Source organism: Ciconia boyciana, chromosome 9 (assembly GCF_034638445.1).
Source record: "Ciconia boyciana chromosome 9, ASM3463844v1, whole genome shotgun sequence".
NCBI lineage: Eukaryota > Metazoa > Chordata > Aves > Ciconiiformes > Ciconiidae > Ciconia > Ciconia boyciana.
In genome coordinates, this window is record NC_132942.1 from 25,653,642 (window position 1) to 25,681,634 (window position 27,993).

At 45.0% G+C, this 27,993-nt stretch overlaps 1 protein-coding gene across 1 annotated transcript; it reads left to right on the forward strand.

Annotated features, from left to right (window-relative positions):
- The first annotated feature begins 193 nt into the window (after window positions 1–193).
- Window positions 194–27,982, forward strand: HSF4 (heat shock transcription factor 4). The gene is made up of 14 exons (XM_072873479.1): window positions 194–352; window positions 4,436–4,544; window positions 5,725–5,852; window positions 7,219–7,343; window positions 9,666–9,741; window positions 11,261–11,325; window positions 14,252–14,351; window positions 15,138–15,262; window positions 17,131–17,355; window positions 19,393–19,498; window positions 20,990–21,055; window positions 22,508–22,595; window positions 23,856–26,798; window positions 27,846–27,982. Exons 1-13 carry the CDS (start codon window positions 230–232, stop codon window positions 24,050–24,052), a joined length of 1,533 nt encoding a protein of 510 aa, XP_072729580.1. The 5' UTR covers window positions 194–229; the 3' UTR covers window positions 24,053–26,798; window positions 27,846–27,982.
- Window positions 27,983–27,993: the final 11 nt, after the last annotated feature.

Consider the following 27,993-nt stretch of genomic DNA (forward strand, 5'->3'; position numbering starts at 1 on the left):
CTGCAGTGCATTTTCATTCTGTGTATTGTTCTCTGGGGCTGGTGATGCCATCGCATTGTGCTGAGTTTTACGAGTGCGAGCAGCACTGCTGATGTGACTCCCTGGGATCCTACTTTCCACTGGCCTGGGATAAAATTCGGTGGTTCATTCTCTGTTGGATGCACGCGCGTGCAGGGAGGCAGGCACGCCGAGAGCAATGGGGTTAGTGTAGCTGGGACACTGAAAAACTATGCAGGATTCACCCAGCTCTCTGGTGATGGATGGATACTCCAGCAATGTGCCAGCCTTCCTAACCAAACTCTGGACGCTGGTGGAAGATCCTGAAACAAACCATCTCATCTGCTGGAGTACTGTAAGTACAGCGGATATCGGGTGTCACTAAGTACCTGCAACACCAGGGAAAGCCCAGGTGCGAGGCCTAAGTACTGCATCGCACAGCAACTTCCCTTTGCTTTACCAGTGCTGGCCAGCTAACTGGGAGAGTGAAAGGACTCACAGTTCATTAGGGGGCCTTTTGGATATACTTGGTATTATTTATCTGCAAAATTGTGGCTTTTCTGTTTCAAAGTGACAACTGTTTTGGACGTGTTTTAATAATAATATTTACACATTTCACTTGAAGCATTTTAAAGGGTGCCTAATTTGGAATCTTCTAAAAATCCAGACTCTTTAAGAGAGAGAGGTTTTTCATCTTGCTTCAATCTGCGGTTCCCTAAAATTTTCTAGAAAAGGTGTAAAGCCCTTAAAAAATTCCACTGCTGTTTGTGTTATTTCACGTGTGTTTCTTAGCAGCCTTTCACAAATGCCTTGGGAGAAGGCAGCAGATAAACAGCATTCAGACCTCAGGCTAAAACCCACAGTTTAAACAGATCTCAGATTGGCACCCTAAATCACATTTTGGAAGAGCTTTACTTGATTTTTCAATGAGTCTGTGTGATGAGCACAGTGATGTGTGTATGTATTGTCTGTACAGCTTCATAGGGATAGATTGCTTTGCTTTGGCTTCTTATTTGACACTGAGGCATTAGTATACTAAGTGCAATCAGAGAATTAAAGTGATTTATTTGTCCCTCTTGTACAGCATTTTGATACCACATTGTGCTTTTGACCTAAGACTTGCTGCAAATAATGTGATTTGTCTTCAGCAGGGAGTTATCAGATAAGTTGTGTGCATAAACTTGTTCTCCAAAATCAAGAATCTATAGCAAAAGCAGATTTAAAGGGGGGAAAAAGTCTAAAGCAGCCTTTCTGTCATGTGTTTGTGCCCAGTAGAGTTTTCATTCAAAACCTGAGATAGGATTTGAGCTGCATTCTTATGCAAGGCAATGGTTGCTTTCTGATGTTGGTATTACATGGCCGTACTTCTGAGAACCACCAAGTTTTGGTATCGTGTATTTTAAATAAGGACTTTCAAACTAGGAAGGATTTTCTAACATGTATAAATAGTCCCCTCTCTGTTACGCTTACTGCATTGTTATTTTTGACTGTCCACCATCACCACGCTTTGCTTTCCTGCAACCTAACATAAGCTACAGCTACATTCTTGCGAGGTTTTGGTAAGGCTTTTAGATGTCTTAAGTTTCCCATGTTGCATGTTCCCATGTTTCCCATGTTCTTCCTCTTCTATCCATCGCTGTTGTTGGAGCTGAGAAATTGTGTGCATGCCTAAGATTTCTGGACATAATCAGAACTCTTAGAAAATAGGACCTATAAGGACCTATGAACTGTTTCTTAGCATGAAGGAGAAGAGATGGAGAGGAAATGTGGTAATGGCTTATATATACCCACTAAAGGCTGTTGTAAGGTAGAAAGGAATAGTCTGCTGTCTGTGTCCATGGTAGATTGGATAAGAAGTAATTAAAAGAATTTTTGAAATGGAAGATGAAGTTAGGAAGAACTAGCAAATTCCTGGAGTAGCTTACCTGGGCAGGGCACAGGGTGTCTGTCATGGTGGGTTGGTCAAAAACAGTTAAAGTAAGCATCTGCTAAGACTGACATGCTGCAGAGTGAATTTTGCCTCGGGCAGAGAGGTGTCTCCCAGCTTGTGCTCCCATGATGTAAGACAAGCAAGGCACAGCTGCTGTGTGGGAACAAGCTGGCACATGCACAGTTCATCAGTGGACACGCAGTAACTCCAAAGGCTCTTGCATCCCTAGGAACCCTTTTGGGTGCACCAGCTTCTGAGAACATTGCAGCCCTGAATACAAAGGAATGACCTCTCAAGAGAGGCCATAAGGAGATGTTCAGGTACATGAAACCCTCATGTTTCTCATTTTACATCAGCCTGCCCAGCCTGGGACACACAGCTGTACCCCAAAGAGAATGAGTGGGCAGAAGCACAAGGGAAACAGGATAAACCAGCTCTGTCCCCAGAACAGCCTTTGCAGTGTTGGGAAACCCTGGCCCCTGCTGTCATGTCTGCAAGCTCAGCCTGTGACGATAATTTCAGTTTACGATTGTTAGTGAATCTCTTAAGCACTTGACCAGCCTTTGCTTCTGCTGCACGGGGTAAGGAATGATAGGAAAGACCCTGGTGATGGTCTATGGGCGCTGTCGAGGCAGTCAGTCATGTTCAGTGTTTGCAGCAGTGAACAAGGAGCAAGAAGTACAGCTGACCCAGAGTCATATGTTTGTGGACGTGCAGGCTTAATTGTTAGAGCTGGCAAACAAGCTAGAGCACAGAAGGAATTGGCACCATTTGGTGATGGAAATGTAGTGGCAATGAGTAGGGCGGCAGGGTTTGCCAGCTGGCTGTCTTCCGGTGGCCATGGGCAGGCTAGAGGCACACACCGGCACCTCTTTAGTCACTGAACTGTCTCGTGGTCCCGATTACACTCCCTGTTTTAGAAACTTCCAGGCAGCCCTGAGAGCACCCATGCAGCTACAGACCCTGTGATGGGTGCGTGGTGAGACCTGCACACCACTGGTATGCTCCTACTGCACGCAGAGCCTGAGTGCTCACTCTTACAAAACACTGTCCTCCTCTGTCAAACCAGTCTGCTGTGAAATAACCCCCTAAGCTGACACACCACTTGACTGCCAGTAATAATGCTGAACACGGCCGGACGATGACTGTGGCTGTGCTGGTCTCAGATCCCTCCCTACCAACACTGTGCAGACCCTGGTGTCTTTAGCTAGCTGTCCCTTGAAACTCGGCTGCAGCTGAGCTGGTAAGTCCCAAACATCTGCTTATGTCTCTGCCCTGGCATAAGGTCTCTGCATCTTGCCTGTCCCTCCATAAAGCTGTGGAGAGCTTAGGCTGCGCAGTTGGGTGGTTCCCCAGGTAGCTCTTTGCAGCTCTTTCTCCCTCCACAAGCAAAGCCAGTGTGAGCCCCTGGAAGATACCATTCTCTGCAAGTTTACAGAAATGCCACGTGTGCCCCAAACTCCATGTCTGAAATCATGATTCTTCATTCCTCCAAATTCCTGGTGCTGCCCCCCCATCCAGAGCAGAGATAGGATTTAAGGTGGTCCCCCTGTCACCGTATGCTGGAGACACTGATCTGTTGAGGTCGGAGATTTAGAAAACGTTGTTTCTAAGTGTTGGTTACAGATGAAAATTAATTGCTAATTTTTCTGTCTCTCAAAAAGGTCACGTGGATTGCTGTTTGCAAAAAGTTTCAAGGCAGCTTCAGCTGTACCAGCTTAATTCTCAGCAGGTAGAAGGCCAGGCAGGGGAAGCACATGGCCTGCAGTGTGTCTGTCTCTGCCAGCAATCGCAGGCAGTTTGCCTTGTTTTGCAGTCACGGATCCTGGCAATGCAACCTCAGAAACGGATATTTTATCTGGTTAACGTGCATGTTGCTAGCTTGGACTGTAAAGCATGACTGTTAACATTTTGCGGTTGCCCTTGTGGCTGTGTACTTTCAAAAATAAGTCAAGAGAAGGTGCGTAGAGCTTCTGGATCAGTGTGGTGTCTCCAGGGATGATTTGCTTTCTTGCCTTGCTGTGTTTCTTGTACCATGTCTCCAGGGAGTGCTCCCTCCAGGACTGCTGTGCTCTGGAGCAGATGGGTCAGAGTTAGACTTATATAAGCAGATCAAGAGGTTATAATGCCAATTCCCACTTTCCAGGACCTTCTTCAGACACCAGAGTCTTTCTGTGAGGTCCACGCAAGGGTGGACGATCATGAGCTACCAGCTATTTGTGTGTAAAAGTCTGCAGTTTCTTTCTCACATCCAAGGCTCTGAACTAAGCAGTGGCAAAGCTTAGTAGAAAAAGATCAAAATTGCAGTCATAGAGGACTGACTGTACCAGAACTGAAAGGAGCACATCCATCATTGAAGGCTGTTGTCACTCTTCGCAGCTTCAAGGTGACAATTCAGAGAACGTGACTTCCGCCGCTGTAGGACTCAAGGGAATCACCTCCTCCTGGGCACCTCTCATGGTTGGGAACGATCCTCTGATTTCGCCTTTGTCCTTGTCTCCTTTGCAGAATGGCACCAGCTTCCATGTGTTCGACCAAGGACGCTTTGCCAAAGAGGTGCTGCCCAAGTATTTCAAACACAACAACATGGCCAGTTTCGTCCGGCAGCTGAACATGTGTAAGTTCAACCTCCAGAGCGTAGGCCATGTGGGTCCTACAGACGCGGGGGGAGCGACAGAAAGTGTGGGTGGGACAGCAGGCATGAAAGAGAACTGTGGATAGAAAAGCTGAGATCTCACATATATGTGTTATTGTGGCTTATTGATTTTGCCAAAGAGGACTTGCCTCTGAGATCCCAGGGGAGTGATTCCCATGTGTTCACCTTAGATTCCAGCATGAAATTTCTGTTAGATTACATTGTAAGATGTGACCTAAGAAATTTCAGCTAACAGGTTTTCTGCTTCTCTTGCATCAATTTGATGACCTATTATTATTTCTTTTCCATTTTATTCTATATGGGGCTTCTTACAGCAGCCTGATACTGTGACACCTGCCTCAGAAACTGCAGCTTTTGAGGGTAGCGTGCCCAGAGCTTATCCATTTCACCAGCTGTATCACTGAGCTACAGACAGTACTTCTCCCTGCAAACCTTGCCTTGCTTTTCAGACATTTTCACTTCTTCATGGAGGTTTAGGTGTAGTCTGTAGCCACATCTAGACCGTGACTGTATTAAATATGGTCCTTTTCTGATAGTTTTTGGAAGTTTTTCAGTGACTAATTCACAAAGTTTCTTGGTAAAGTTTTAACTTTGCTATTTAACTATACAGTAGCACTATTGTAAATTTTAGGCCAGTCTTTAGATATGGTTCAGAAACCTTTCTAGGTCTTCAGAGAAGTACTCAAAGTAGATTTGCAGATGCGCATGTGACCCTTTTTTCCAAAAGTGGCACCTGATGCTGGTCTGTGCCTTTGAAAAACCTTCCCCTGAACCCCTTTGGCTTGCAAATCAAACCAGAGATTTCTTAAGAGCAGGTATTTCAGCAGAAGCTCCTGGCAGATGGACCGACATGCCCAAGGGATGGCCGGCAAGGCGTTCACGGTGTGGGCCAGCAGCAGCGTGTCCCCAGAGCCGCAGGGTGTCCAGCAGGATGCATGGGGCTCTCCCTTGCACTGGATTTCTTGTAGATATGGCCCAAAAGCATGCCCTGCTGCAGGGAGGGGGCACGGCTGTGCCTTGAGCACCAGAGCAGCTCAAAAAGTGGGGAGAGTGAACAGAAATGTCCTCAAAAGTGATGGGGTGGGAGGTGAGGAGGAGGGCCTGGGTCTGCTGGCCCTTCACCCGTGCCCTCTCCACACAGATGGCTTCAGGAAGGTGGTGAATATCGAGCAGGGGGGTCTCGTCAAGCCCGAGCGGGATGACACCGAGTTCCAGCACCTCTGCTTCCTGCAGGGCCACGAGCACCTCCTGGAGCACATCAAGAGGAAGGTGAGGGGGCGCCAGGTGGGGACGCACCAGCCAGGCCCCCCGTGAGCCCCCCGGGCGGGAAGGCTGAGGCGGGAAGGCTGAGGTGTGGCAGCTCCTGTTCCAGAAGGTTCCACACCACTGGTGTGAAGAGGCTGCATGGTGCTTTTTCAAAACATCCCTCAACAATATGTCCCAAAACTTAACCAGTGGTCTGTGTGGAGGCGTAGCTCCCTTGGTTTGCTTTAAGCCTGCTGCCTCTTCATTTAATTTGTTTCCCCCAGGCCTTCTGCTAGGAGGGAAGTCGTGAATCCTTGTTTCCTGTCCCTCAGACATCTCAAGCGGGAAACGCCTCGTTTCTTCCCGAGCAGGAGCCCTTCCGTGCCTGCCATCATGGCTCTCTCCCCTGGGCCTTTCTAACCCTCCCCACCTCCTTTTTTTGGGGCTGATTGACCAGAACAGCACTCCATGGTCATTGCAAGGGTTTCTACCACAGCTGCATTCTTCTCTTGATAACTCCCAAAATGCTTGTTTGCTTTCAGACCATGGGCCGCTGTGCTATAGACTGCTCAGCATAACTCCAAGATCACCCTGTGGTCTGGTTTCTGTCCTCCCCATATACCTGTACAATTGGGGCAGGGGTCCTCGGTGTGCAGGGCCTGGCTTTCCTCAGAATTTGTCCGTGGTTTTTTTGCTCTGTCGCTCAGTATCATGAGACCTTCGTGTAGTGCTGCACAGCCAGGCTTGCATCACACCGCTCTGCTTTTGAATCATTGCCTGCTTTTCTATATAAGTACAACATAACTCCTGCTGGGTCTCCCAACAGTCATCTCCTGTTATTATAGAAGAGATAACCTACTCCTACCCTCTGTTTGCTGTCTTTTAACCTGTTACTGATGCCCAAAACTGGCTGTTCTCTTACTGAATTAGCATAGCAACTTCAGAAAAGGGATTTCGGCAAAAGCTTTCTGGAAATCCAAGTGTAATATGTCAATTTGAAGCATTTCCTCAGGCTCATCCCTGTAAAACACAAGGCTGGATTGGGTCTCTTTGTAGTCACTAGTTCAATTCCTCCCTGGTCCTCAAAATACCTCCCCCCTCGCCACCAAGCTGATTTGAATTAAGTCCCCACTCTGGTGGAGAATGTTCTGCTGCCAACAGACCCTCTGTACGAAAGGATTTGTCCTGCTCTTTGCTCTATTTTATCCCTTTGGCCCTTGCAATAATACCCTAAGGATAGTTCAGACTCTTGTGCACGTTGCCTGTCCTAGTATTTCAGCACGTCAGAGCCCGGCTGGTGGAAGTCCTGCACCCGAGCCACAGCAATGATTCTGTCTGTCCATGGCCCTTCTTGTGTTGGTAAAATCCACCTTTGATTTTTCCTCCTCAGGTGTCAGTAGTGAAAAGTGAGGAGACCAAGATCCGCCAGGAGGACCTCAGCAGGTTGCTATACGAGGTACAGATACTGAGAAGTCAGCAGGAGAACATGGAGTGTCAAATGCAGGACATGAAGCAGTGAGTTGAATCCTACTCAGGGTGCTTCTTACGGGCATTTGCTTCTTGAGAGCTGTTGATCTTGGGGAATGTTTGAAAGGAGGAAGCTTATACACCTCCCTCCCAGGGAGCACATACTGAGCCAGGGACTAATCATAGGGACCAGATCTGTTGAGACAGTAACATGTAGGATTTCTATGCAGACCCAATGATCTACAAAATATGAATTAATGCTCAGCCTCTCTGTCTTCTGTGAAAGGGAGACATATTCTCTTAATCTATATTTTCCCTTTACAGACAAGGAAAGCACAGAGGAGGCCATGCAGGAAATACATGTATAACCTGGGGACTTAACTCAGATAACTGTATTTCCTCCAGATAGAAATGATAGTAAAGACGTAACTCTTTCTCTCACCTGGAAGACTCCTCGGCAGAAATGTGCTGGTGCCCACTCCAACTATTAAAAAAATAAAAAGTATCTCTCTATCATCCTCCACCTCCAAAATATATGACTGGCCTAAAGTATATAAGAACACAAGAACTGCTGTAGTGTTTAGTCCATCTCTCTGAAGACTGTGTCTTCTGACATGGCCAAAATTGTTGTATAAGAGCAAAACAAGCAATTGAAATGCTTCTTGCATGTGGCTGCCTGACCTCCAGCTGTCTGAGACTCCGGGATTTTCTGAGTCAGACATGGTCACTAGGAATTTAGTAAATGTATATGGTTTTATAAATCATGTACTTGGAGAGGTTTTTATTTGCCTCCAGAATTTTAATCCTTACAGATAACTTAGATTTTTCAAGTGCTTTTTAAACAATAAGACCCCAAAACTTCTTTTATAGTGAAAGCTGATATTCATACATTGCCAGAGGACACTGGCGTCCCGGGCCTTGAGAGAACAGCAGATACTGTGAAACTTCATTGCAGCCCAGCCCCTTATGTGCAACAGATAAATATTTTTATCCTCCCTCAGATTTTAATGACTCCTGCACTTAGCACATGCATGAAATCATGAAATCCAGATACAGTGGCAATGAAAGAGTTTCTAGGCTTGTATCTTATTGAACTCCAGTGTTGATGATTTGGCCTTGCTTTTAGTTTATTCTCCCTTTTGATTTGCTTGCTCCTTCCATCCATCTGTCAAAAGGCAAAATTGCATTTAACTGATGAAAGTACTACAATTTTTATAAACTAAGACAGACCAGAAATCTCAGGCTGAAACCATGTTAAGAAATTTACATTGATGAAGAACCATGAGGACATAACTCCAGTGCCAGCTGTCAGACTAAGGAAAGCTGCTTTGCTGAAAAGCCTGTCAGTACCAGTGCAGAAAGTTCACTGCAGAGATTCTTGCTGTACAAACTGCTATACTAGGGCAGCTACTGTGCTCTTTTGAGCCCTGGACCTTACCTTCCCAGTTCTAGCATCAATCCACACTAGAAAGACTAGAACCACCTAAGGGATATGTAGCAAAAGGATTTACAAATTTCACCTGTATGATAGATTTTGCTGGCCTGTTGGTTTTGGTACATCCATATACTCTTGAGATAAATTGGCTGTCAAAGCCTTTTGCAGCATGGACTTGGCTGGCATCCAGATTTGGAGACAACACAGCAAATAAACTCTGTATCTCCCCATCCCACTTTCTGGGGCTGACTGTTCAAGGAAGCCTGTAACTCTCCTGTGTGCTGCATTTGCAGACAGAAAATAAATATGCTCTATGCAATTGCAAGCTGGACACAGGTCTGTGCTGGATGAAATCAGTGACTCCCATTAATTAAATCATTATAGTCCTCCTAGTTCAAGGCTCTCACATGCAGAAGCATCCCTTTAGCTGCTTCAGTCACTCCCAAACATGCCTTTGTACCACCACGTGTATGAGGTTTCAGCAGGCAGAATATGTAGCATCTCTGTCCATAGGATCTCTTGGTCTTTGGGGGCAGTTGTGGAGAGGTTGGGCTTTCTTGGCTCCCGCAGGAAGAACAGTCTTGGTGATCCAAATCATTCAAAGTCACAAATCAGGCCCTGCTGAAATTCTGAGTTTGTCCCAAATGTTCCACAAAAACTAAATACATGTCCTCCTGTTACTCTCCCCTATAGATGTTGGCTTCTCTTTATTTGTTTTTCCTCCTTGCTTTGGTCTGTAGTTCTTTTGAGGTCAAGGAAAAACAAGGAAAGCAATTGTGTGACCCCGTTTGGGACACCTGAAAAGAGCCAAGCACTTTGGCAAGAGCCCCAAAGTGAGACAGACTTTGCACAATTGGGTCTACTGTGCATCATGGCAGCACCATGGGCTGTTGGGATGTTTCTGTGCTCACAGAAAGTTTCTGTTTCACTTTCAGGCAAAATGAAGTTCTTTGGCGGGAGGTTGTTTCTCTCCGGCAGAACCACTCACAACAACAGAAAGTGATCAACAAGGTAGTGGTCATCTAAACTCCAAATTCACTTGTATTGCATGGTGTATGTCCTCCTCTGATTTTTTTTCTTGTCCCATAATCTTCTCCACACTCTGATATCGCAGTATATTTATTTTCCCTCTCTTTCAAATTGTGTGATGTTCTTATGTGTCCTATGGAAAGTGGTCATTAACAAAGCATAGATTATGCCCTCCAGCAAAAGATTTTAATTTCCTTGTCAGTCCTTGCTGTGATGTTAGACATCTTTTCGGACAAAGATGTTTGTCAGACACAAACAGATGTTTGTTAGACACAAAGATGTTTGACACTTTTCTGTCAAAGTCCTGACCAAGAGAGCACACCTCTCACTAATGGCACTGCATTGGCAGTGTTCTGGTTGTACCAATGCTTTTGGGCTTCCCAAATCTTTCCTCTTTCCTTCGTACAAGAGAGGAGCCTCCCCCTCCTGCCAGCACTGAAGCTGCAGGCAGCAGAATTGGCTAGCCATTCCCCCAGTGGGGACCTCCAGCAACTGTGACATTTTCTGGTGTTACTGGTATAGTTGAGGAATTACTGTACAACCTTTTAGACTGAAGGAGCACTGTGGAGCCATCTCCCTTAAAATCTAGCACAACCAGTACAAGAAAAGGCCTCTCCAGTGATTCCCAGATGGTGCTGACGTGACTGAGCATGTCACATTTCCCAGTGCCCCTGAGAGCCACGTTCTGACCCTCACGTGGCATCACAGAGTCATAGGACCAGATAGAAATGCATGAGGCTATCAAACCTTCCTCCAGCTCTGAGGCTGGACCAGCCACACCACTAATTGTAGAGGCATTTATGCAACTCTATTTTGTTATACTGAGCAATGAGTAAGAGACAGCTGTGATATATAATAATAATGCTCTCTTTGTTTGGAGGTCAAAGCAGAGCATTAGGCTCAAGCTGACCTGGGAATATGTTGCTAAGTGATTCTTCTCCAAAGCCATTCTCTGTCCCTTTTAGTGTCCTGTTATATCAACACTGAATTTCACAGGGATGAAAAACTCAACTGAAAGAGATAAGCCCTCCGTCCAGGGTCTCCCTAAGGGGTTGCCTCTTTCACTTGCAAAGTCTTTGTCAGACTTTGTAGAGCCTCTTATAAAGGTCTCTAAAGACTTTTACAGAGGCCAAGTCTAACTCCAGGCCTAGGAATGTTTGCATGTGTATTTCACAGGCAGATTCCCAAGCCTGATAGGGCTAGCTGGAGTTCTGCATACACAGAAGGGGAAAGTGCTGCACACGTGCCTCTAGCAGCCTTCGCACGAAGCAGGCACCTGGCTGTGTTTCTTGAAAGCTAGGCAGGTCGTTTGAGTTCCTGGAAAGCTTAGTTCATTTTCGGGCTCCCATGTCTCATGCAAATTGGCTCCCATATTTCATGGCTGCTCCCAGCTTTGGGGTGGTGTCGGGAGGGAGGAATGTGTGAGATAAGAATGGCTGCGAGAGCAGGGAGTGCTGAATCACTCTGCTGATTAACACTGGATTTTGATCTCTCCTGACAGCTGATTCAGTTTCTGTTTGGCCAGCTCCAATCAAGCCCTAGCAGCACTGGGATAAAGAGGAAGCTGTAAGTACCCTTGTGTGGTGCACACACGCTCACGGGTGCATAATGCTGCCCCCTCACTAAAAGCACAAGCTCAGCTCGCCCAGGCAGGCGGTCACCGGACCAGGGCACCATGGTGATGGGAAATGAATGGGCTGAACTGCCGAGTCAGACCTGCTGACATGCCCCATTCAGTGGTCTTTAGAGAAGCACCGTGTCAGCTTGTGACCTTTATTTGGGGAATATGGAGTGAGATGGGAGATGGGAACAGTAACTAGTGGGCGAGTAAAGGGCAGGACCCCACTGCTGGTCCTACAGGTTCCAGTTTTGCCACTTGTCATCAGTGGGAGCAGGGCTGGGCCCAGCCAGCCCACAGACACCTTTAGCTTGACCCGCAGTCACTGCATAGGCTGTGTATCTGACACAGGTTCGGTGGCATGCCACCTGCAGGCCTTACAGAGAGAAAGGTGGAGAAAGATTTTTAGCTAAGGGGTATAGAGTCATAAATAGCTTAGAGTCATAAATAAGCTCGTCAAGGCAAGTGAATAGAGGAGCTTGAATTAGGAAGCTTAGTGCCTTCCGGGAGAGCAGCCATGCATCTCTTGCTCTGTGGTGCTTGTGATCTAAAGAGGAGAGAGGGGCTACTAAGAGGAATTTGCCTTTGTGGCTCAGGCTGAGGGCAGGGACCTGCCTCCAGTTCCCACCTTTATTACCTTGTGGCCTTTGACAACTGAGAAACTTCCCCATGCCTCAGAGAAAGGAGCCAGACTTCCCGAGAATGGCTGCTCAAGGGAGCTGATTTTCTTTAAGTCAATGTCCTTGTTCTTGGCTGACTCTTCTTGTGAGGATTGTACAGGAAACACAGGATTGAATAAAGGAGCCCATAATCTGTACAAGCAAGCTGGGTACTCTTATCTCTGCCTGCCCCTTCTACTGAGCTTCTTGGAAGGGATAAACACTGCATGGAGAACGGTAGCAAAGAAGAGGGCTCAAGGGGAGGATATCAGCTGCTCTGAGTCACGGAGGTTCGTGAGTGGGGAAATTTTCCTCCAGTGGGGTGGGGAAGCAGAGAAATGAGACACCAGATCGATCTCTAATTTCCACGGTCAGGGCCGTGCCCTCCCCGTAAAAGCTTTGCAGCCCAAGAAATGTTGTCTTAGACTACTGCTTTTTGAAAAAAGCAAATCAGTAGTGAGAAACTGTGCTGAAAGGGGCAGACAGAACTATCTGCATAGCAACTGTGTTGGCCTCCTTATGAGGAGGGATCACGCTAATACAACCCAGCTGCAGTTTGCACAGTATTGTGCACGTTAATTTGAGTTTCTGCTTCCTTGGAAACACAAAGGTCTGTATTCAAGGAACCTCAGCTCTTGTGTCTATATCTGCACTTCTAATGTTTTATCTTTCACACTTTTGTTTTCCTGCCTGTCTTTTAAATGACTGCAGGAAAGCATAATGTACAGCCTGGAGCAACTGTTGGCGCAGACCCGAGGGCTGACTGGGGGCTCTGGGTACGTTTGGACAGGATGGGCACGTCTGTAGGTCCCACAGGCATGTCTGACCTGGGAGGCTGTTACGTGGGTTAGATGCCAAAGTTACTTTGATAAGAAATGTTGGTTGGGGAGGTTCATTTGTGGCTCCTGGAGCAGAGAGCTGGACACTTACAAATTTGTAATTGTCACAGGGCTGGCTACAATATCTCGGTGTGTACTGAAGGGTAGCTTATGCCATAACAAGGTCCATGTCTAGGTGATTCAAATGTTCTTTTTTATTCTGTGTCTTTAGTTAATGTCATAGAATAGCAAAAGGCTGTTAAAGGAGCTGTTAGACAACACTGAGATCTCAAGCACTGTGGTCACTGTGTCCTGCTGTATAATGCCCTTCACTGTGGGATCTCACTGGAGTCTGAACAAACCCATTTCTCCCAACATATCCAGCTCTGGTGTCTGTAGGATGAAGGGAGCTAGGAATTATCTTCTGTCAAGCCTGTTAGACATTATTGTGGAAAAAACTGTTGGCTTTCCCTGGTGTCTGCAGCCAAATCACTGTCTTCTAAATGAACACTGAAGATTCTTTTCCTGACTGCGGGACAGTGGGAAGAGAAGAGGGATATGCTAGGCATTTTATAGGGTCATCACAGCATTAACAATAGTGGGTGCGTAGCACAATATACCAGTTCCCAGCTTCTCTGGGACTGTATCACAAAACCAAGGACTGCCACCCAGGAAGTTTCATGATGGAAAGGCAGTGCCATTTTGAGGGTCCTTCTCATTTTCTCTTCGTTTCAATCATTTACTAAATATAAAGTGCTCCTGCTACAGGACCCAGCATGCAGACCCACTTCTCGTTGTCAGTGGCCATCTGTAAAAGCCTGTCAATCATTTTTTAAAAGCCTGTATGCAATGAGTTTAGGCTCTGCTTTGCTTTGTGTCTCCCCCTGTTTTATTACTTAGTGGGTGGCATGGGTTCCTTTTATGCAGTGCTATGTATGGAGATGCAGTTTTGCCAAAGAGGCCCTGGGCACAAGGGAGCTGGTAACAAGGCCAGATTCCCAGTATTGCACTAATAATTTCAGCGTAGCTACCTCCAGTTAAAAAAGCTGAGGATCCAGCCCAGAGCTTGAAACCACTAGCAATTAGAAGAAAATATGAATTGAATTTTTTCAATTCAATATATGAATTGAATTAATTTTACTTGCATCTTTCCAATAAGATCTAAAAAGCCCAGATCATCCCTTCTCTGTGTGGCTAATGCCCTTTTTTAATGGTGACCTCCTCCAAAACTGGTGTTTCCCTTCCTTGTCCATAACACTGGACAAGAAAGTACCTTACAGCTGAGGCGAAATAGAGTACCCAGGGGAAAACAACCCTTGGCTGAGAGACATTTCTTGTATGAGCAATGAGGAACCAGTCACTATGTGTTGGGAAAGTAAACCTGTTTCTCTTCACAGACCTCTGATGCTTGACAACGGGATCTCAGCTCCACAAGTGTCCAAGTTCAGCCGGCATTTGTCTTCAGACCCTCTCCATGACCCCTATTTCATACAGTCGGTAGGTTTACACCAGCCTCTGAGCTTTGTGTCCATTTCTTTGGCTGGGGTGGAAAAATGTTTGAAGCAATAATACAGATTACAGAGTAAGTAGTTTGGCAAGAGTTTGGCAGTGAAGAAGAGAAGAGGTTTGCAAAGCTGAGTGACATTTATTATTTCTTCAGCTCCCCTGTTCCAGGGAGGGGTGCATGCTTGCATGCGCTTGTGCTGTCATGTTCATGTGGGAGGCCATGGGTTGTGGGAGGGAAAGGCAGACCCGGCACACCAGACTCTCTGTGGTGTTACTCCAGCCTGGCTCACTTCAAGGGCAGAGAGGAAGAAGTATGTTCTACAAGTGGGTACGATGATCTTTCTGACCAGAGCCAGATTTTTGCAGTCGCTGAGGGATCCCCACCACCCTAACCCACCAAAGCAGACACCAGACACATGACACTTATGTAATGCAGTTAAAATACCTGAGCTGGCATGAGAGACCCATACTCCCCTGTTGGTCTGTGTTGGATCTTTCCCTCCAGAGGAAGCTAAGCAGTCTAGGCAAAATGTCAGACATGGTAAAACCTCTCAGTAGCTGACACTACAGTCACAGTGCTTATTTTACATCTGCACCTTTGTGTGGCTGGAGGAAAGACCAGAGGAAATTATAATGTTGCATACAGGTAAAAACTTTCTTGGTTTCCATACAAGGAGGACTCAAGGGCACAGTGAGTAAACTCTATCTCAGATAGGGCTTTGGACTTGTTCTGGTCCTCAGAAGGATCAATCTGTATGATTTTTGCTTTCCTCTTAGCCATCGACAGAACCTGCCTCTTGCTTAAACAGCCCTGCAATTGCTGGAGGACCCATCATATCTGATGTTACTGAAGCATCACCATCCAACATAATAAATATGCAATCCCCTCCTGAAAATGACAGGTAAACGTGTTTGTGAGTAAAAACAGGGAGAGTCGGGTATGGACATGCATAACTTCAAAAGAGTTTTCCTGGCTGTAATTCTACCAAAGTTTCTGTCTGATTTGCAAATCTCTATAGAGATGGTGGGCTGGAATATTTTTTTCCAGTTTGCAATGTGGGTCAGATTTTCAGAATTAGGAAGGGATAATAACAGCATAACTTTTGAAACAAAGTCATGAGTTTCATGCTGAGAACGTCCACTCATCTCTTTGAGAAGTATTCCATGCTTCTTTGTATTTTGTTCTCAAGACAGGGGCTGTCTTGGACTCCATCAAATAATGAGATACTAACACTTGTTGGGTTTGTTGAGAGAGAGAGAAAGGAAGTTTCCTTTTGGCTTTGACAAACAAGGAACAGAATCAAACTGTACATCTTTCTGCTAATGAGAACAGAAAGGTTGCATCACAACAACTTCCGATGTTTGACAACTTTTCTGTGAAAAGTCCCAGTAACTTAAGAACCGAATGCAGAGGTATTTTAATGCTTATCTGCCACAGAGATGCAGTGTATTTAGGGCTAGTAGCAGAATAGCTGCAACCTTGTCAGTGGAAAGTAAGTAGACAGATGAATCATGGAAACAGTTTCTCAGGCATAGAGGCAAGGCAATTATACTCTAGAAATTGCCTGTAAATCTGCCTAATAATTGAAACCATAGCCATAAAATTAGCTAGAGGCGTGTAAAGAGCTCCAGATTAAAAAAACAAAAAAAAGACAAAACAAAAAACTGGAAACCATTTCTAAAGCAGAAAAATTTTAATATAACCTTCAAGTTAAGTTGCTAATTTCTACTAATTACTGAGTGCCATCTGGTGGCCTCTGATCTGTGCTGTGTCTGCATGACTTGAGAATCTGAGCCAGCCACAGCCCTAATGAGTTCAGGAGTGTGGTACTTCCTAAATCAACATGAGCTTCTGGTGGGAGTTTAGGATTCAGAAGATGAGAAGGTGATCTGAAAGGAACGCTGAGGAAGGCTTTGTAGTGTCACATACCATCCCGTATGTGTGACACGCTCATGTGTTGTCTTGCAGCGAAGCTAGTCTGTAAGTGTTGTAAGATAATATTTTTTCAGTATGGCTTTCCATGCCCTGTGCCTGTTGATCTACATGCCTTTGTCACTTTGGCTCCAGTCGTGCAGTTTCAGAGCGAGCTGTAAAGTCTCCTGTAAGTAGTACAGAGTAGATTTTTACATACAAAATGCTACTGTTCAAAATTTCAATGTCATATGTTGGTCTAGGAATAACATGGAGTGCCTCTCCCACTGGAAAAAGGCAAACCTCTGCTTCCAAACAAGTAAAACATCTGACCGGGACTGTCAGATCTTGATAGGTTCTGTTCCAAATCCTGCAGGGCCACAAGATCCTGACTTGTATCATTGTGATCTCTAGAGTCCTTGCTGGTCCAATCCTAACTCCAGCATGGGACAGTCTTACTGATCCCATTCCTGTCTCTAGGGTGGAGATTTTTCTTTTTCAGGGGAACCTCTCTAGCCTAGTGACCCTTTAACCTGTCTCAAGCTTAACACTCATCTGAGGAATGATCGACACATGGAAGTGTATTTTCCATATTTGCAAAACAGTCGGATGGGGCAAATTCATTAGAGCTATGACTGATGAAGTGAGTGAAGATATTCCAGCTGAGCATGTTTCTGGTACTTGCTGAAAATAAACCAAGGTTGCTGGTTTCTTTTGCCCACCTAGAGGAATGGAAAGACTCTGTGGGGCAGTTTGATGGGAAGTGGGGGCAAGTCCTTGTGCTATTGCCCTTCCTAGTAGCACGAGGCCTTTGTGGAGCAGATGTGTGTGTGGTGCTAACTCTTGTCTCTGACACAGAGAGAAGTGCCTTATGCTGATCAAGGAAGAGCCAGTCAGCCCTGGAGTGAAAGCCACAGCTGAGCCTGATGTCCCGCTGCCAGGCTGCAGGGCTTGCTCTGAGCCTCCTGTGCTCCCAGTTGCCATGGTTCAGTCTGTTTTGGAAGGCAAAGGGAGCTGTGGTGCAGCCCCACCAGGGACCTCACAACCATCCGAGAGAAGAGGCAGAAGGGCATTGCTGGACAGGTGAGGGGAGCAAGGGAGAGCTGTGGCCCTGCATGTTTCATGGCCCTCTCTTCCCATTAGCAGGGGGAAAAGGGAGGCTGACTTTAAGTCACCTAATGCAGCCTGGTGAGCTCCATCCTGTACCTGTGGCACCTGCTTGAGGCCCAGGGGACAGCTCACAGGGGCAGAGGGTCTGTGGATGACTTGCTTGAAGGACCCAACAGAGGAAAAGCTGTCAGAGCATGTACATCAGAGTCATAGGAACGGGAAGAGGCTTTCTGCAGTGAGAGGGATTTGCCCAATGTCCAAGTGAAAGCTGGAGCCCAGACCAGCATCCATGTCTGCAGACTTGCAGGCCAGTGGACTGCACTACACCTCCAGTAGCTTGTGTGCCCTCTGTAATTTGTTTTGTTGAGTCTTCAGTTACATAAAGTTGTAAGGAAATATTTGTCACTGGTGTTTCTGTGCAGTGAATAAGGTGTCACTTGTGTGCCAATATGCAGACAGTGATGGAAGATGACAGTCAGTCATCACCATAACCTCTGCACTAAGTAGGGCATATATTTGATAAGGCATCAAAGCATTTATCAGGCTCAGGCTTGGGCTTGAGAAGGAAATAATTTGCCCCCTTTCTTTTCCTCTCCTGTGCTGTGAAGTCAACTAGACTTTTCTCTTTAGTTTGTTCTCCCTTTGCATCTCCTCCTGTCACCTTTCCAAGGTGACTTTCCTGAGTCAGTGCTAGATCTGTCTTCAGGGGGCAGCTGGTCACGTTGGCACCATCACGTGGGCTGCATGCTTCTGGGGAGGTACTGGGGAGCTGACATTGCAAGAGATCTTGGCTTCCCCATCTCTGACTAAGAGTGAAAACCCGTGAAACTTAGATGAATTGCTGTGCTTGTCTCCTTGAACTGGAGGGGCTCAGTAAAATGCTAGGTAGTCCAAAGCAAGGCTTTATAAAAGGGTATAAAATCAGGCCTTAAAATCATGAAATAGCAAGTGAGGTCACTCACAGGAATGGAGATTAGGGAGTTTGTGTTCACTGAGTGCAGAAGGGATACAAAGGGATAGAGGTTTCATTATTTTGAAGCCAGGGCACGCAACTATCCTGCATGTGACAGTCACCCAGAGAATGATGTCCTCTTGCAAGGGGGATTAGGACAGTGTCATTAGACTCAGCCACGGGGTGATATGGGTGAGCAACCTATGGAGCTGTGGGACTGAAATCCCAACAGCACCAATGTCATGGGTGAGTGTACAGCAGACTTCACCAGCAGGAGGAAAGCGTGGTTGCAGCTTGGTGGATGAAGTAGAAGTTAACTGCAGAATTCATTCTTCATGGCAACTGCAGCAATGTGAGGATGATGGGGATGAAAAACCCCACTCAACAGAGTTATCAGAAAGGCTTCTATTTTCCTTGGGTCCTTACAGAGAACCAAATTCTTCCTTATGAACCCCCCTGGCTACTTAAAAACATTTTATTAGAAGAAAAACCATCCCCTTTTAAAGACTCTGGATTTGAAGAGAAATTTTTATAGCTTTTGGAGTGGGTTAAACCCAGCAGGGCCTCACTTTTGCTCCTTTAGCTGAATTTCTCTGGTAAATACAACCTGCAGGCTGAATGTCTGCAGGTAAAAGTCACTCCTTTAAAAGCCATTCGTTAATAGTAATTCAGCCATCTTGGACCCAGGAGAATAGGAATGCAGCCTGTTCTGGATCCCAAGTGCCTCTCTAGAAGGCTTTCCTCTAAGGAAAGCTTTAATTTTCCCAGTCTTGAGGAGACGTGTGCACAGACTGTCCATCCCCAAACCACATACGTCACCCAGGAGAGAAGTACTCTCACTCGTTTTACCATCCACCCCGTCCCCTCTGTGCTCTGCTGGGTTGTACCTCTGGGATTAATCCAAGCGAAATGGCATAAACCCAGGCTGACAGTGGGCTCTTGGTTTTCAAAATGAGATTTAAGCATAAACCCCATGTCAGAAGGCTGCTCAGTCCTGCTTTCTATATGTATCTATGTAAGTCTCATTCGTGGCAATATTTCCCCTTGTCTTTTCTCAGAACAGATATTTCAGACCCGTTGGAGGGCACTGACTGGAGCTTGGAAGGGCTGCAGCTGCTGCTGAGGAGCCAGCAGTACGGCCTGGAGCCTGCCAGCCTCTTGGATGTGAGTGTCAGGCCCTCTGCCGGGGCAGCTGTGGGAAACAGTTGCGAAGTTCACAGCAGTGCCTTTGGGCTGTAAATCAGATAGACCATGCTGCTTATTCTTGTTCTTATTCTTACATTTTATCTGTCACATGCTGCCAATAGTCACAGCTCTGTTTTGACCTGCTTATAGGAACTGGCAGGATTTCAGACTTTGAATGATGCTTTTTTACATTTCTTCTGAAAATATACATGTTTGAACTTCTAGGAGCACAAAACAGTGCATTTGGTAAAGACACCATCATGAGACCTAATGCATGTTCATAAAATAGGTTTAATATGACTCGCTAGCTAGTTTGGTAATCGGTTTGGGTGGGTTAGTTTACTTTTTGCATATTCTGCATCTTAGATACTCATAGATTGTGTTTAGCTCTACTACCTTCCCCTTTTCCTCACGTTCTGGGACATGTAGCCAATGTCAAATTCTCTCTCTGCTGAGATCTTTGTCTGCAGTTCCCAGGTCACTTTTCTCTACAAATGGATAGTAGCTTTTTTCTTAAGTATATATGCAGAAATATGAAGGTTTGTTTCTTTCTCTCTTTCACACTCTCTCTCTCCTTGTATATATAGTTAGTATATGAAAGATTTTTGCCAATAATCAAATAACTCTGTACGTAGCAAAAGAATCTATATGTCAAAGATATGGTCCTTTGAGGAGGTGTGTCAGATACAGGCATGTGGTAAACTTGCATGGATAAAGAGGAATGAAAAATCATTAAAAAAAAAATCAATCTTATCTTCTTGAAGCCAGTTCCCAAGTGTCTGTGATTGCTTCTGACTTTACAGAAAGCTTTTCTAATGGCCTGCTCTGTCACTGGCTCCCTTGGTTTCTGTTTCTTATTTCTCATTAGGAGGTGTTTTCCTGTTACTGACACACTTTTCTCTTTCTGTGCAACTGAACGTCACAAGAGTGAGAATGAATCATAAAACTCCACCCCAGACCAACAGCTCCCTTTCCCAGATTGTTCAGACTTCTCAAGAAATTGCCATTGAGGCATTGATGCAGCAATCTGCCCTCTGATACCATGTTTTGGAATGCTTTTAAAAAAGCTTATGAATCTGGAAGTGTCCTAGGATCCACAAGCAGCAAAAAAAAGGGCTTGGACTTGCATGTGCAGTGACACAAACAGCTGCCCTGGTTTACAACATGACTGTGGCACTGGGTGCCTGCGCTGTACCTCCACTGGCAGGCAGCAAGGCTTGTGGATCAGCACAAGTGCCCACGATTCAGCCCTTGCTGTTCTGTCTCTGCTACAAATCAACACACATGAGCCTTTGCCTGTAGCTTTGGTTAATATGGCAGAGAAGCTGAGGCAGAGGCAGGTGTTGCTTTCTGGCATCTCTGCCAGCAGGGTTGCAACCTCCAGCAGACAGGCAAGGCAGACAGCTGAGGATAAAAGTATCTTGAACCATTACGTATTTCAGAGTCCTAATTGTATTTTTCTCCCAGCAGGTCTTTAATCCCAATTTATCTTTGAGTGAGTGGAATTTGACTGAAATGGAAGCCAGTCTGTCCCCGGTAAGAGACGTGTATTTCTGAGATACGATGATAATAATAATAATAATAATAATGATGCTGCTGCTGATGTAATTATGAAGCAGAGCTTGTGCATAACGGAAGAATGCTTAGTTATTTTACAGCCAGAGGGGAGAGTGTGGTAAAGCACAGCAAGTAAGCATCTCCTGAGGGTAGGCTGAGAGTGTTATCTTACTCTCTTTGACTTGTCTTTCCTGCTCAGCCAGAGCTTGTTTAGAGACCTGTTGGTGTCCTGGAGTCATTAAGTGAAACTGGCTGCTCTAAACTTGCTCTTAGTGTGAATGTCACATCCTGCTAATACCATAGATTCATAAAGTGTCTGTGCCAAAGGCCTTCATAAAATACACCTTTATAAAGTGCAGCCTATCCCTGTACGTTTCAGGAGCAGTAAAACCACATGCAATTAGAATAGAGGTTCATGCATACCCGTACAGCAGAAACAAGGGGAAATTCAGTTTGGCAGTATTTGTTTGGAATTGGCATTGACACAGACATTTCTAAAGTGCATATGGTGACTTAATAAGCAGTGAAGGAAATGTGTGTTTCATGACTAGGGCTTTTTCCTGCTTGATAGAGGGCGAATTTTCTGAGCCCTCACTGCCAGCCAGGTAGGATAAAGACTTAGATGGTTCTGCCATCTCTATAGATGCGCAAGCAAAGTGTAATCTATTCTAATGAAGTGCAAAAGGTCTCTAAGCCTTCTTCATGATATCACTATCCTTTTAAGGTTTTGATTTAATAATTTTGAATTTACTAGGTAATTCCACTTCCTGAGTGTTAAGAAGGAGAGTCTCTGAAGACATAGATAATATTAGCAAGTCTTGGAAGCAAGAGTCTCTTTTAAAAAGGATTGCATGAGAGAAAAGGCCAAGAGGGAGGCTGCAATGTTCAATAGTTCAGTCCTCGAGTCCACTGAATTTCCCAGCATCTGGTGCAGCCTACCCTTAGGCTTGCTCGTCCTGCAGAAAGTCATGAGCATACAGAAGCCTGGAAGTAATACCTGCAGCAACTCCGTACCTAGAAGCACTGTGCAAGCAAAAGCTAGTTTCACTTAAAGACAATCATAGGCAAATGGAAAGATAATTCCTTTCATATTTTCCTTTGTATGGCAGCCGGGCATAGACAGCCACAGTCATGCCAGCCTGGCCTCCTCATGTGACATGAGCTTCACACCATATTATCCAGTGCTAATAGGGGATTACATCTCCCTTAGCCCTCTCCTTCAGGCATATCTGCCTTTGAGCACACGCTTTTGGCTATTTTAACAAAGTGCAGGTGAGGCTGGGAGGAGAGGCAAGGCAGGGGGGATAGCCTGCATTACTGGTGGATGTCGTGCAGCATTGATGAAGCACTGATTTTCAGAAATGGCCTAGTTCTAACAAGCTCCCCTGTCTTTGTACAATTGTACATTGTAGTTTATATTTTTGCATCAAGATGCAGCGACTCACAGTGGATCTGGAGAAGAATGCAACTGAGCTGTCCTCAAAAGTGTTCAACCCACCGTTTAACAATGCCTGCCCAGGTAGGAGCACTAGCAGCTCTTGCAGACTTGGGAATGGGGATGTACTTAAGGTGTTAAACATGTCAGCAGCTAGATGCAACCTCCAGCACTGACCATTTGCCACTTTGAGGGAACAAAACACATTTGTTATTTTACTTTCCTGATTGTCAGGCAGCAATGTTTCCACAACAACTGCTAAGCTAGTTACTGAGCAGTGGGAAAAGTATGGGGGACAAGCTGAGGTTTAAATGTAATTGAACTATCCTGCTTGGGTCCACATCATATCTATCAATGTCTCCACTGTTTCCTCTGCCCATTCATCGCCGCCTAAGAGCAATGTGGTGATCTAAGTGGGTAGGGGTGGTAAGAGCTGTACAGGTCCTGGTGTTTTCTCTGGCTCCTGCTGCAGAGGAGGTGACCCAGTAGCTGCTAGCAGCCAGAGGCAAAGGTTACATCTGTTTTTCCAGACCTCAAGGGAACTGTCCAGCTGATCTTCTCCCCCTCACTGACTCGGATAAAGTGTGTCATTGACCTTAGATATGAATCTAGAAGTGTTTTCCTGGTCTTGGAATAGTGATATATTATTACTTTCATGTGTATTCAGCTGGGATAGAACTGAAAGAGAAGCTTCTGTGAGCCTTAGTTTGGTGCTGCAGCCACGTGACCCCACCACAGAGTTTTAATGTATTTTGTGTAGTTCAAGGACTTCCAGTCTCCACCTTAAGCTCAGCATCTTGCATGAGCTTCAAAGGCATTAAAGCCCAGCTATGCTGGAGAGAATTCTTCAGCAGGTTGGGGCTGAACTGCACAAGAGGAGCATCCCCTGTTTGCAAAGGCTTTCTGGTCCATGCAGTGGCGTGATGGTGGAATAACAGGGCAATTGACAGATGTCTCCTGCAAAGATGAGGAAAAGCAGACAGTTCTTGAGTGAAGAAGAGAAACTGCTCTTATCCACTTCTCAGTGTCTCCAATGATTTGGTCATCCCTCTTTCTTGTTACCAGACTTGCCTCACAAGAAGTGAAAGAGGGATGACCAGATGTTTGGTAACTCAGCATTCAGGCAAAACGCAGCTTGGCAACGTGGAGAGACTCCCATTGATTTTAATGGGCTTTTGAGTGAGTCCAAGTTTGACTCAAGTGTTTCCAAGCATTTTTTGCCTGGAGTGAGGTCCTTCACCTCCTGTTGCAGTGGGGATTTGCCACTTTTCAGTTCTACATACATAAAGTCTGGTAACTTGCCTTCCAGAAACTGAGTTTTCTGTTGTCTGTTTGCATTCCTAGAGAAAGATGTCATTCTTGAAAGTGCCCAGCAGTTCCTCATTGATCGTCAGTCAGTCTTTGGAAATGACCTCATCAGCTTGCCTGAAAGTTCATCGCTTTATGTTCCATCTGAAAATATGGCTTCCTACCTGTCCTCTGGGGGTGTCCAAGGGGATATCCCATTAAACCTGAGCTCTTCAACTGACAACAACCAGTGATTTAGCTTCCGAGGAACAACATCTCCCTCCCACCCATCCAAGCATCCACAGGTTTGAATGTAAAGAAACAGAAGTGACTCAGAAACCCACAAGAGAGTTTCTTTTTGTGCCCTTTCTTTTTGAGTAGATGGAAATGGTCAGTAGCTGTTGCATTACCCTCCCTGCACCTGGATTTCAGTGTTTGCTCAGGATAACAATTTTAAAACAAAATGCTGCTTCTGGCGCTTGCTCCTATGGGGAGTGAGAACTTGGCAGGATTTTTTTTCCTTGAAAATGCTTTTAGAAATTTCAAATCTTCTAATAAAATTTAAGTGAAGAGTAGCTTGACAGTACATCAGGGTCTTCATAAAATAAAGTGATCCTGACTAGTTTCTGCAATGGCAAACTGTTGGATTTTATTGGGGCAGCACAGGTTAGCTAAGATGCATGAGCCTTCTGGATGCTGTTTTTTAAATAGGAAAATAGTTCTATATGCCAGTCCAATGCTCTAAAAATATTCTATTATTCATTTTCTGGTTTTGATGGGATGTACTTGTGCCTCTCCCTTATCCTCCTAGGGTGAGTAGGAAAATGAAGATCCCTCAGAGTGTGCAGAAGATCATTTTCTGAGTGGCCACTCCAAGAATGTGTGTCTGGCTCCTAGGGGAGCTACAGATCATCACAGACCCCAGAAAATCCCATGCCAAATTGAGAGGGTTTGTTGTTTGTTTTGGTTTTGTTCCCAATTTATTTTCTCTAACATAAAGGCAGGGCACCCCATACTTAAAAAAAAAAACCAAAAAAAAAGGGATAGACTCGTCTGCACACACAATTTTCCATTTGCAAAGAGGACTGAGAGAGCGTACTCTGGGTTTTGGTGCTGGCTCAGTATTCCATGTCCAGTCCAATTACTTTTTTACTTGGCCTTGACCTGTTCTATTTCCCCTGAAGACGTGCCTGTTGGTTTATTGATGTATAAAATCTGATGAAGCAGTTTGATTGGATCCCCTTTTTAGAAGGACTCTCAGCTGCTGCTCAATGTAGGAGAGAGGCAGAAGGGTTAGTCCACCATGTCCCACTAACTTTTCTTCTGTCCTTTGTGCATCTGAGACCAGCCTCCAAAGGTTGAATTAATCTTCCTCTTCCATGTGGTTTCTGACAACTGAGTTTCTCAACAAAGCAGAGCTTTGTTTTTTATGCTGTAGTTCTAATGAGAATGTATTATTTATCTCAGTATCATCTGAGTTGCTTTTCCTTAGGAAAGCTACCCAAATGGAGTAAGACAGACCCAGGAAATTCAACTAACTCAGGCCTCCTAAGGGCTTAGACAGGGAGGTATAAGCCATGCCAGTATCATTTGAAGAAATGCTCTGCCCACTTTCATTGCCATGACAATTCTTGGTTCTAAACCATATTTCTGAGTATCTTGAATGGTCAAGCAGCATCCACCCCAAAATGTAGTCAATCAACCAGATGAATGCAGGCTCAAATTCTCCTTAATAAGATGAGCATGTTTTAAATGGACCTTCCTGTTACAGCCCTTTCCTCCATCCATTTATCAGTATGTGAACAGATGTGTTAGTTCAGAAACATTCACTTTTGAGCACATTTTTCCCCAGCTACTTACTGCATGCTGGGAGCTCTGTCACCACCTTGATGGTTCAGTCTTTGCAGGAGCAAGGTTGTGAGAGCTTCTGAATTAATTCCAGCCACTGTTTTCGTGTTCAGGACTAAGGGAAAATTGTGGCAGCCCCCATTGGCCTGGTATTTAGATGATGTGCTTGAGTGTATCATGGACAAGGTTTTCCTTTTTGACACATTTGTGCTTAGAAAGTTCACCTAGATCAGCCCACTTGCCACTGTATTTTGTCATTTCCAGCAATGGAAAGTCGTTGAGTTGCACTCCGTTTACTTCTTTTCTCATAGGTAATTGAAAACTGTCTGGTGTCTTGTATCACCTGACAGAGTATGTTATCCCCGTTCAAGATTTACATCCTTCTCTGAACCTTAACGCACTAGATTGCCTTAATGTTAACACTGAATATGTTGGTCCAATAAGCTATTTAAGCACGTGCTTAACTTCAAGCTCCTGAGTTCATGAAGCCTATCACATGCTTGAGGTTAGACATATGCTTCAGTGTCTTACTGGATTGTCTGGCTGGGGTTGAGAAATGAACCATCTTAGGAGAGCTACTTGCAACTAGACAAAGGTGCAGCTCAACCAACAAGGGTGCCTGACACCATCTCAGGCTGCAGCATTTTTTATAGTGCCAAGCAGCAGACTGCACTCGCTGTGAGCAGCCACTCGGGAGGGTTCTTGGGTTTTTCCTTTAGGCTTTTTGCTCTACTATAAACCTGAGATTGGAGCTTGATGGTGAGAGAGGAACCTCCGGGAACAGTATTTGAGGGCCACTCCTGTGAAGAAGCAAGCTTGTGTTCCTTGGCTTTTTACATTGTTAATTTTATTTGAAGGTGATGTGCCGAGACTGCGTTTTTGCACTATGCTGTACATTTGTAAAGTTTTACAGAAAACACTAATTAAATATGTTTCCTTTTTTCTCATTTAGTACTGCTCTGGCATTTCTCTTGCTACTTTCACCTACCTCTTACTCCTTTCCTTCTTCCCAAGTCCTCACCAGTAAGTGAAAACAGCTTCCAGGAATTGAGGAGATTCACCTGTGAGATAATGTAGGGCCCACTGATGGGTTGTGATCGTCTGTGTCAAAAAACAGGAGCTGGAGAGATCTAGCATGTAAAATGTGGCAAAGTAAGTGCAGCTCAAAAGGCAGCTGAATTCTTCAAACTAAAATGCCGGTCAGGGTGGGTATATCTGGTAAAATCAGCATCAGAGTAGAAGAGTCTATAGTTATTGAAATTACTTGCATTTTTTATCCTTTTATCCTTTTTTCCTTGCTTTCAGTGATAATAGAGCTCAAACTTCACTCTTGGAATTACTTTTAAAAATCTTTTGTTTATAAAAGGTTTTTTCTTTTTTAAGTGTGATGTGATAATATGGTCCTTCCTACTAATTTGTTCTTAGTGTAGTAAGGGGATACCAGGACAGACACTAAAACACAGCACAAAAAAATGCTCAAAGTAGTCCTTATCCAGCTTTCTGTCAGAAAAGGGAAGCAGGTGTTTTTTAGGACCAAGCTCACAAATATTGTTGGCAGCATTTGCAGCTTTCTAAAGAGAAGTTTCCTGTGAAGATGCTTTCAGACAAGTCTGTTCTCCACAGGCCCTTGCTCATCCTCCTGCCCTACCCTGGAGGCCAAGGATTTTACCAGCATGTTTTTACTGATGGGACATGGAAAATGGCTGACGTTTAAAGCAATTGTATTGTCTTCCCTGAGGGCTTTTACAATTATTTTGTGTTATGGTTAGGACCAGTTCTCTTACCACCAGAGGCACCTAAGCCCAGCTAATTGGAAATAAATCTTTTCAACAAGACCATAGTAATTTTTTTTTCTTTAAATGTGCACATCTACAAGACCTGTTCAATTCTATTTATTACAAATTATTAGAGATTTATAGAAATATGAACAAAGACATCCACCTAAACTTGGGTATGGCTTAATGAAGTGAGGTGACTTAAAGCCTAGCTTATTCCTGATGTTGCAATTGTTCTTTATATCATAAAAACAATGCCAGCCCTTGAAGATGAGGCCAACTCTTTTGTGTTGTGCTTAAACAGTGTACAATTATTTTTTTTAACTGACTAGCACAGCCGCTTCTGTGTTAGGAAATGAGAGCCATTAATGCCTCAGCAGAATTGGCCAAGAGTTGTCCACTTCCTCCAACTCTTTTTTTGCAGTGTCGCAGAGGAAGCACGGCTCTCAAGCTGTCTCCACTTCCTTGAATTTAATTCTCTAGCTCAGAAGGGGGAGAAGGAAAAAAAAAAGGGAAGGGAAGAAGAGAGAACCTGGCTGAGGCATCACTGCTGTTATCTTCTATTTCACTTT

Excerpts from the sequence above, each read along its gene's own strand:
- HSF4 (XM_072873479.1), top strand. The coding sequence starts at position 230 with ATGCAGGATTCACCCAGCTCTCTGGTGATGGATGGATACTCCAGCAAT. Across the intron at positions 7,344-9,665 it reads CAAATGCAGGACATGAAGCA|GCAAAATGAAGTTCTTTGGC; the intron begins GTGAGTTGAATC and ends TTTCACTTTCAG. Across the intron at positions 17,356-19,392 it reads AGAAGGGCATTGCTGGACAG|AACAGATATTTCAGACCCGT; the intron begins GTGAGGGGAGCA and ends GTCTTTTCTCAG.